We start from the raw sequence: 10,393 nt of genomic DNA, 5'->3' as shown, positions 1-10,393 counted from the left end.
ATAAAAAAAGAGGAGGAAAGAGGAGAAAAATCTACCTTTGAGAAAGGGAGGAGTAAAAAATGAGGGTGAACTCCGTTTTTTTTTTTTTAAAAGGTGTCTTTGTAAAGATGAATGATTAAAGCTTGCTTGCTGATTCTTTTACTTCTTGTCCATGAATTGAGTATCTTGGGAACAGCGGGGGGAAAGGGAGGGTGGAAAAGAAATGCAAACTGGGCAACAGAAGAGACAGGTGTGTGTGGTTGTGTGCAAGAGTGTGCATTCACGCATAAGTTGGTCTAGGACTGAATGATGTATAATGTCAAAAGCATTCCACACACAAAGACCTTTCGCAGCTTCCTGGCCCTGCTGTTTTTGTGCACAATCCGTGGATTTACCCTTTACCTTCCAGCTGAGTATCTGAGGGGATGGCCACCTGGTTTATAAAGAACAGGGCTACATTTGCACATAACTACAAGACCACTACAACAGAATAACATGGCTAGTCTTCTGGAAGTTCAAGAACATTTAGCTTGTGATGATGTTTTAAAAGATATTTTTAATAACACACCCAGCAGTAACACATTTTGCCCACAAAACTCTAGAGACAGTATCTCTGTGGAATCAGAAGCCACCGAGTGACCATTTTATTTGGGGGATGGATGACAGATTTAGAATCCTGTGTCTATGACAGACAAAGTGTAACCTTTGCTAATCTCATGGAGATCCTTTCTCCTGCATGCTTTGTCAGCCTGGGTCTGAACTTGGCAGAGGTGGTTAAATGGATGGAGCCTTCTTGTGTAACATGGCCACAAACATACCAGAGGGGAGGCACACACTCAACCGTAAAAGCTGGGTTGGAAATCATGCAGTTGTCCAAATGTTGTGGGACTGCACTTTCCACTGGACCTAGGCATCATTGCCAATGGTGAAGGGAATGATGAGCCTTGCAGTCCAGCAACATCTGGGAAGCTGCCTCATTCCTACCTGTGCTTGAGAGGATAGCTTGGCTTTGGCACGGTTTCCTCTTCCTTCTCAGATTTCAAGAGGAGAGGTTTCCACCACCTTCACATCCTCCTTACGATCCACTAGCAGCAATTGGCTTTTTCCTCTCATATATAAGTAAACATGTCTTTATTTCAGAGACAGGGCTTCAAGCCCTGGCCTCTCACGCTTCTAGGTGCCTTCACCTACATTTGTCCACCTCCAGAGACTGGAAATAAAGTCCTTTCATTTTGTTTCTTCATGGGCCTGGTGCTGCTGGACTGCTTGAGCAATGAAGTAGCAGGGATGGTCACTGGGCAGGAAGAGGTGCAGAGGAGATGGACGCCGAGGGTGGGTTTAGCGGATGCCGCCGCCTTTTAGGGTTTTGCACGTGAGATTCCCCAGTTTGGTCATGAAGTTCTTCCCCTTCCACTGGGCCACAAGGTCATCAGAAATCAGGAAGTCAGCCTGGTGAGGTAGATAAAGGACAAGATTTATTTTATTTATGATATTTATATCTTGCCTTTCTTCCAAAATGAGAGGGCTTTATACTGAGAGACAATCTGTTTTTTGCTGTGGTGGGAATCAGACAGCCCTCCAGATGTTGTGAGACCTGAGTCTCACTCTTGGTATGGAGGGGGGAAAGGGGGTGTATAACTAAAGTGACTGGTCAGTTGACTGAGATTCTCAGCATTCCTCACTACTGGCTGAGATCTGCTGGGACTTGCAGTCTCAGCTTTATATCCCTTCTATTGGGTGTTACCAGTCTTCTTTGCTTTTAGAGGCTCCAGAAGACTGCTGAGATCTCTAGCACAAAGGAACCTGGCCCCTTGCGGGAGTTGCCCTCTTGCTCACCTGCAACTTCTCAAACACCTTCTTCTTGGGTTTCAGTTCCTCGTCAGGTTGGCCGCTCTCATAGCCTTCCACAAATACGCGCTCTCCGGGGCAGGAGCCCACCGGTGGGTCCAAGGGCTCTATCTGACAGGGCTCCCCAGAGCTGTGGGGTTTGATGAGGAAGAGAGATATTCCCAAGAAGGCTCTTGAAACATTTTATGGTAAGGGGAAAACTAGGAATGTGGAGTGGCCCTCTGAGGAAGGTCAGAGGGAATGGGCTCAGCCTCAGAACCTGAGGCTCACTACTAGGACAGCAAATGACAAACCCACCCCCTACACGCAAAAGGGTGGCCAACTGGCAACCCTTCTGCACCTCACTACAACCCCCTGCATGAGCCAAAACTCTCTCTGTCCCACCCCGTTTCCTTTGCGCACCTGGCAGCGCAGAGCAGCATGGCCTGGGACTCGACCCCCCGCATCTTCTGGGGCTTCATGTTGCACACCACGACCACCAGCCTGTCCTGCAGTTCCTCTTGGGGCACAAACTGGACCAGCCCGCTGACCACCGTCCGTGGCGCAGCCTCCCCAACGTCAATTTTTTCCACGTACAGTGTGTCAGCATCCGGATGCTGGGGTGGAAGAACGGCAGCGTCAATAACCAGGGTAGGAATGGGAATGATTATTCTCCACAACTATAGCCAGGAGCTGCAACAGGAACTGCAGTTGTGGAAACCCACTGGGTGACATTGAGCAAGTAACTCTATGTCACCTTCAGAAGGCAAAGGTAACCCCCCTCTGAACAAATCTTACCAAGAAAACGTATAGGGTTGCCGTAAATCATAAATGACTTCAAGGCACAAGACAAAAACAACAACCACCTAGGACTCTAGCCACACAGTTGAAAATTTTTGGACAGTACAGTGGTCTGTTTCCAGGACCCTGCCGTGGATACCAAAATCCATGGTTGCTCAAGTCCCACCATATACAATGGGATAGTAAAATGGTGTCCCTTATAGAAAATGGCAAAATCAAGGTTTGCTTTTAGGAATTTTTTTAAAAAAATCAAGTTATGGATAGCTGAACCCAGAGATGCAGAATCTATGGATCTGGAGCGCGAACTTTATGTAACTATACATACAAAACCACCTCCTGTGCATTACTGCACAACAGTGCAACAAGCAGACACCTTTGGATAATGTTAGTATTCAGCGGAAGGCTGAAGTACCACAACTGCTGCGTAACTATATGGAGATGTATGAACACAGGATCTGGGGCCTACCTTTTCCACACTGACCACCCTGCCCACACGTAAATCCACCCGTGATGGTACCACTTCTTCAGGATCTGAATTCTTTGTAGGGCCCTTTGTTGCCGCCTCTGTATATGTGGAAGAGAAGGGAAGGGGTGGTTGTGGGACGGAGGGGGGGGAGAGAAAAGTCTCTGAAAAAGCTTTCTGGAGATCCCTAAAACCCATCCCACTAAAGCTATCCAGGCAGGGATACGGACACCTTGGGGTGGGCTTCTTCATCTCACATCTGGAAGTACCATTCCCCACTTACTTGCTTTGGACGGGTCTGGATATGCACAACTGGCAAGCTTCTTCATCTGCGAACTGCTGAACCTCTCTCTGATGGGCTCCAGAAGTTTGTTCAAAGCCACCTCCACGGAGTTCTTCAAGTCCCCGGGATGGACAACCTGCCAGCCCAAGAGAAGATGGAAGAACTGATCAGTCCATTTCTCTCTTGTGTAATGCTTTTCTCTAGCACACACTGCACTGTGGGTTCCCAATGGCCCTAACAGGTAGAATTCAACAGGCCCTTTATCTGTCCCTAATAAGTAGAATCCATCAAGAGCATCTTCATTGCAGGTGGGGTTGGCAGGCTGAATACAAATAATGTTTGTGTATGAGTGTGTGGCTAGTGGCTACAAATCGCCTGTTGACTTATGGCATCCCCATTAATTTCATAGGTTTTTCTTAGGCAAAGGATGGTTTTGCCAGTTTTTTTCTTCTGAAATGTAACCTACACCACTTGGTCTTCACTGGCTATATGGGACACCTGGGCTGGGGAAGGCAGCCTCCCCCCACTTGAAGCCAAAGGAAGATGGATGCCCAAGAGTTGTATTATGCTGAAGCAAACAAAAAAAAAGCAAAGTGTGCAAGCGAGAAGCATCACTCTTCCACAGGAGTTATGACAACCATGCAAGCAGTTCAGCAAACAGAGGTAAATTCCCTCCTCCAGTTTTGTTCTCAGCCTTCATATTCTTATCTTCAAGGGTGATAAGCTAATGGAAAAAGTATCTGAGAAGGTCATTTGTACGAGTTAACTCTTTACCGCCTCTAGACCCTTCCAAGCATCTCACCTGGTCAGCAAAGTCCTTCTCCAGGTCTCCATAATTTGTGTAGGTCTTATTTCCTCCCCATTTCTCATCTCTAAGGATCACGAACTCTGTGGGGTGTGGAAAGAGAAGAGTCAAAGAGTCACACAAAGAAGAGCTGGGTGCATACTGAAGTAGTGAGAGACGCATGCCATCAGAACCAATAAAGAGAAATAAAGGGATGAGGCTCTTAGCCTCTCATCTCAGTGTTCTCCTTCAGGTTGCATTCCAGCCAAGCAGATGGCTGGCTACATCTCTCCCCACACCATGAAGACCCAGATCCTGTCACCACCACCACCACCATTCCCACACCATAGATTTTGCCTGCTTGGGGACCATTACCTGATCTAAGTGGGAAGAGTACATGCTTGATGAAGGATAAGACTCCATTGTTCTCTACATTGCCTGGTTCACAAAAGGCCTTCTTGAGCTTCTTTTTCACATCCTCCTTACGATCCAGGAGATCAATCTTGGACTCCTAAAAAACAGGGGGTGGGGAGGAATTGGTTCAGGAGGGCCCCTGGTATTCATCTTGGTGCACAGGCCTCAGAACTCTTCTGCAGGCAGGTCATTTTAAATGTAGAAGTAGGAAACCATTGTTGAGTTAGACTCTTGACCATGGGCAAACCCTTAGCCAATTTAGCTGTTGGACTGATCCATTTGAAAAATGTATCTGCCCAATTAACTGAATTGCTTGTCATCTTAAATCTATGTTTCCTCCCTCCAGGAACTGGTCCTTTAAGGCACAAGTCCAGTTTAAAATCTCACCTCTTCTGAGGAACTCATTTTGCTCCCTGTCAATCCTGGAACCATTGGGTTCATGAGATGGATGCGCTTGGCGTAGCCCAGTGAGGGAAGGTACTAGAGACAAAAACACAAGAGTCGTCACATGGACACTTTCCCAACTCTACGCTCTGGGGAGGTTTTGAAGGAATAGATGTGGATTTGGTGGAGTGAGGAATGGCGACTGAAGGAAAGGCATGGGAGGCAATTCCCTCTAACTGCAGATGGACATGAATCAATTTATTAAGTAATATCCCACCTTGCTCTTTGCTATGCGACACAATACTCCATACAGTCAAGGCAAACAGCTTTGGTTCATTAGCAAGTCTGAATCCTCCCCACAGCTCTTGAAAACCCAATGGTCTAAAGGCCAGGCAAGCTCAGTTCTCACCTTTTCTGCAAAAGTGAAAATCTTTCTCTGGTCCACTCCTCCAAACTGGGCATCAACCTTCAGGTACTCCTCATCCAGGGCCTGCAGAGAGAAAGATGGCTGTAAAAGCAATCCCTATAATATCCACTCAGCTTCTCCCCAGCACAGACACAGATGAAAGCACAGTATGTATAAAAACATCACTAAAGATAATATAGACATTACTTTGTAATGCACTTAGTTTGTAGAATTACAACAGTTTAACAATACACTAAAAAACAAAAAAATAGAAGTCAGACAAAGAGCACACTGTGAAAAAGCTCTTTGTCACCAGTTCTTAAAAGCAGGATAGCAACGTTTTCTCTGACCAGCAGGACAGTGAGGAGGGAGCCATTTGAGAAGTGTGTGCTTGGAGTGGGGAGAATAATAGGTACCTGAAGTCCTGGATAGAGAAGGCCGCTGAGCAAGGGGTGCTCTACTTGCTTGACCACTTCAGCACCAGCTTTCTTGGCATCATGCTGTGTGACAACGGAGGACAGCCGGTACACATCCAGTGTGTATTCCCTGAGTAGGACAAAAATCCAAGTCATGTTGGGAAAACCACCTTACTCCTTTCACTTTATGTCTGCAGGTTCCAAACGTTTGTCTTCCAAAGGTTTTGGACATTAGATCCCAGAATTCCTGAATTTTGGCCAAGCTGACAGGAGATTCAAGGAGCTAGAGTCCAAAATACTCAGAGGACTTAAGTTTAGGAACCACTGCTGTATGGTAAAGATCCCAGGGGCCATAAAAGGTACAGGCCGGGCATGCAGAGGGCAGGATTCTACATCAGGGTTAGGTAGTGTCAGCCTCTTAGAGACTGTCAGTCTTTATAGAGCTGTGCACTGATTGTGCTACACATCTCTTGACCAAACTCACAGATCACACTGGAGGACTGTATAGTTCTACCAGACGCAACTACATGCCCACCCCTAACTTACATCTCTGTTGGCAGGACATGATTGCTTCTACTGAGTGTCCCCCCAAACCTGCCTCAGATATTGGCAGGATAAGGTCTCTTTAGATAACCTCAGACAACAGGAAGGTGGTATTGAAAAAGCTCACATGCAGGATATTCCCTTGCCATTTTTCTCTGTTGCACAAAGATGAACAGGCATTGTACGATACTGTCACCAACGTCTCCTTCCAAATCAACTGCCAATACCAGATTAAACCTCAGGAAGGTTAAGGATATCTTAGGAGCAATGGAAGTGCCATCGTTTCAGAAGTTCAGATCATTCCCCTCAGACCAGACTTACTTGCTGAGCTGGTAGTCCGTCCCGCGGATGAACCTGAGCTTTTCCAGTGGCACCCCAATGCTCTCAAGCATTGCCTTGATGACATTTTCGTAATATTGAGTGCGCAGCTCCAGCAGCTCCCAGGGGGCCTTCATGTTGTCCAGGTAAGCATGGAGATCAGCGAACAGGATCGTCACCTGAGAGCAAGGAAAAGCATGACTAGGGCAATCCATGTGTCCTTGGAAACCCACTGCTTTGTTTCTTAGTCTTCACAGCAGCAGTAAACAAGCGCATCTTCTGAAACGACATCCCTCCAAATACTCAGTCTTACCTCACAGCCAGCCTTGAGGAAATCCGCTATTTTGGACATGGGCACAAAGTAGGCTATGTGAGGCTTGCCCGTTGTGGCTGTCCCCCAGTAGATCTTCAGCTCACGCTCCTTCAAGATGGCCTTCAACTTATCCTCACCAAGAACTTCCTGGAAGCAAAAGAGAGAAGTATATTATCACTGCCAAACAAAGGGAGAAATGCAAAGAAAGCAAAGGTTCTACTACATCAAAGAGGCAGATTGTAAGTGTCACTCATGGAATTATATAAGATGATTGTGCATTAGTTGAATTGACAAATTGTGCAACTGTACATCGAAACGAATGCACAGAGTTCACAAGAAGTAGGATCTCCTCCAATTAGCAAGAAAGAAACTTATCAGCAGAGCATCTTAATGCGCAAGAGGCCGTGCCAGATAAGAATCTAGTGGGAAAATTAGCACCACCGCAGACCTCTTGCCTTTTCCCATTTCCTTCCTTTGAAAAACGGAATTATCTTAACCTTAGAACTAATTAACTGGGAAGCTAAAATTATGTTAATAGCCTCCTGACTGTAAGAATTCACATTATGTTTAGCTGAGGAAACCACACACATCATGGGACTCATCAACTGAACCGAGATGCGTGTTGCAGATGTGGGCAGTTTTAGCAGGTTCAGGGGCCAATGTTTTGTCTGTGGAAAACTCTGGGGGCCACAAAGACTGCCCAAAAAATGGGGAGAAATCAAAAGAAAACTGGTAGCATCAAGAAGTCCACTTCCAGTCGTGAAAAAAGAGTATTTGGTGCTATTAAAAACTGGAAGGGGTCTGTAATCTATTTAAAACACGATTCACTGCTCCTGGAGGTGTCTAGGAAAGGCAATTTTCTCTATTTTGTCACGGAAAAAAGGGTAGCCACATAGATGTGGGAGAGTGCATGTGGCCTGGCTTTCAAGCTGTAAAAATAACAGCCTATGTACAAATACATTGGCCTCCTGGTATCACATTCCCTCTGCTGCAATAGATGGTCTAGCAATGTGTCTGGCCCAAAGCTTTAATTTCTGTGCAAGACGGTCAAGTGTGCCGCCCTCGTGCCAATTATGGCTCTGAACAGACAAGCCAAAATAAAGCTGCTTCGGGTCACTTTGGAGGTATGCTGTTTAAATGATGCATGTGTCCTAAGAATCTGGATGCCGAGCCAAAGCCACGCTCCAGTCCTAAGGACTGGAGTGTGGCTTTGGTGCAGCTTCTGGACTCGTAGGATGCATGCATCATTTAAACAGCATACCTCCAAAGTGACCTGAAGCAGCTTTATTTTGGCCTGTCTGTACAGGGCCCATGTTTCCTTCTCATAGATATGCCTCAGTGAACAAGGAACCAGGGCACTGAATCTCAAAAACAACTCGGGAATCCACTTTAACAGAAGAATGTTTCCTTTGCAAAGTGTCCGAACCAGAGGTGGTTAAACTGTGGCCAGCAGGCTATGTGCAGCTCTGAGATTTCAGATTTGCGCTCTCTAAAAACCCTCCCCATTTTTGAAAAACCACACAGAAAGCCTCCTTTCAAAACACATGAAAATATCCTCATCCTAGTAAGCCCTCACAGCTTTCTATGCTTGCATTAGAAGTACCTGCAGGTTGCGGGTGATCAGGTGATACTTCTCCTCCGCCGTCAGTTCGTGCCCCATTGCGCCACCAGCCGCTTGCTCACCGACAATCCCTTACAAACTGGAACTGAACAAAAGACACACACATAATTCAGGGAGAACCAGGTGGAACCATAGCCAAGAACAGTAGAAGGGGGTGCCCTCTCCTTCCTCAGAAGACATTCAAATCTCACCATAAGCCAGTGGTTCACAACCTTCCTAATACTGCGACCCTTTAATACAGTTCCTCATGTTGTGGTGACCCAAACCCATGAAATCATTTCCGTTGCTACTTCATTACTGTAATTAAATAGGTGTTTTCCAATGGTCTTAGGTGACCCCCATGAAAGGGCCATTCGACCCACAAAAGGGTCCTGACCCCACAGGTTGGGAACCACTGCCATAAGCTAATTGCCCCCCCAGTTTTCCAATGATGGTGGCTTAGGAAATAGCATGTCTCACTATGTATATATATGTGTGTGTGTGTGTTTGCGTGTGTATGTATATATATGAGTTAAAGTACAGTATTGACAATGACCTGTGGATAAGTGGACCCAGGTTTTTGGGGTCAGTTTTTGGGCATAGACTTTTGACTTGTAGATGAGTCAATACTCTAAGGAAGGAGAGTCCGCTGCCGCCTCCTGAAGCCGTCTGTTCCAAGGCTATGAGTTAAGATGGAGGAAGGGCTTCACATAAACTGCGGCTGTTTGGAGAAAAAGGAACAGAAAGTGAAAGAGAAAGAGGAGGCCGGTTGTGTTGCTCTGGGTCCAGCTGGGTCTGTGCCATTTGGCCATTTCGGTCTCCTTCCTCTGGACACTCTCCTCCTTCTCAGCATCCTTTTCCTGAACTGTAATGCCCAGAACTGGACAAGTGCATTATAGAGTCATACTATGACTTCCCTTGATCAAAACACTAGACACTTGTCCCTCCATATTGGCTAGGGTTAGGGGCACAAGACCCCTGTGGATATGGGGAAACCACACAAAACACCATGTTTTGACCTGAGAGGACGCGTCTCTAGGAATCTCTAGATCCTCCAGCGCAACCCTATGGTCAACATCTGACAGACACTGACCATAGAGTTGCACTGGAGGAGCTACAAAGGCCTAGGAGAGTATGTCCTCTCTAGGAATCTCTAGGTCTTTCAGTGCAACTCTATGGTTAACGTTGACAACAGAGTTGCGCTGGAGGACCCAGAGATTCCTAGAGAGGACATATTATAGTTTTGATGTCTTGTTCCAGACTGGGGAGGGACTACAACTCCCATCATCCCCAGGCAGCCAAAGGCTGCCTGGGGATGATGGGAGTTGTAGTCCCTCCCCAGTCTGGAAGCAATTCAGCCCCTTTTCCTCCATTCAGAACCATTTTTAATCCCATTTCTCTCCTGGGCCCCAATTAAAAGGCTTTATTTCCCCTCCCCTTTCCCTTTCCCTGCCTATTCCTCCCCTTTTAAGTGAGGGGCTTCCTTGTTACTGACGCCCTTCGCCCCTAAATCCATCCTTCACTCACCTGAACGCCTTTCCTTTGGGTTGCATCAGCTGCGTTCGGCGCTCGATTTGTCAGCCTGGCAGGCTCCTATCCTTCTGCGCTAGGAGGAGGAGAGCGCCGAGAGGATCGATGGGAGAGGCGTTCCAGCAGTCTGATAGGTCGAGCGGCCTACCACTCGAGGAAAAGGCGGCGGAGGCGGAGTTACTCGAGTGGGCGTGGCGAAACTTCCTTCTTCTCGCAGGCGTGGCGAAACTTCATTCTCCTCCTCTGATTGGCGGAGAAGGAGGAGCTACGTCAGGGGGAGTGGCTTCGGAGGCGCGTCTTTCCCTTCTTCGCGCCCTGATAGGTCGAGCACC

The 10,393-nt window shown here is 47.0% G+C and overlaps 1 protein-coding gene across 3 annotated transcripts; it reads right to left on the bottom strand.

The window, feature by feature from the left end:
• Positions 1-591: 591 nt before the first annotated feature.
• On the bottom strand, positions 592-10,151 carry YARS1 (tyrosyl-tRNA synthetase 1). 3 transcript variants are annotated; one of them, XM_089478274.1, is made up of 15 exons: positions 10,059-10,104; positions 9,088-9,252; positions 8,535-8,637; positions 6,932-7,078; positions 6,622-6,797; positions 5,758-5,887; positions 5,345-5,425; positions 4,939-5,031; positions 4,513-4,648; positions 4,156-4,241; positions 3,354-3,489; positions 3,074-3,171; positions 2,230-2,423; positions 1,816-1,957; positions 592-1,428 (listed from the first exon to the last, which is right to left on the bottom strand). In XM_089478274.1, the coding sequence occupies exons 3-15, from the start codon at positions 8,589-8,591 to the stop codon at positions 1,318-1,320; spliced, it is 1,587 nt and encodes a 528-aa protein (XP_089334400.1). In that variant the 5' UTR covers positions 8,592-8,637; positions 9,088-9,252; positions 10,059-10,104; the 3' UTR covers positions 592-1,317. The 3 variants fall into 3 exon arrangements, with proteins under 3 accessions (XP_089334400.1, XP_089334401.1, XP_089334402.1); XM_089478275.1 differs by lacking the exon at positions 9,088-9,252 and having other exon boundaries at positions 10,059-10,151; XM_089478276.1 differs by lacking the exon at positions 1,816-1,957 and having other exon boundaries at positions 1,317-1,428; positions 10,059-10,107.
• Positions 10,152-10,393: the final 242 nt, after the last annotated feature.

The sequence above is a fragment of the Sceloporus occidentalis genome, unplaced genomic scaffold (assembly GCF_023333645.1).
Source record: "Sceloporus occidentalis isolate IW3139 unplaced genomic scaffold, rSceOcc1.0.p SCAF_13, whole genome shotgun sequence".
In the NCBI taxonomy this organism is placed as follows: domain Eukaryota; kingdom Metazoa; phylum Chordata; class Lepidosauria; order Squamata; family Phrynosomatidae; genus Sceloporus; species Sceloporus occidentalis.
The sequence above is the reverse complement of the archived record's forward strand: the minus strand, read 5'-3'. Positions and strand labels throughout refer to the sequence as shown.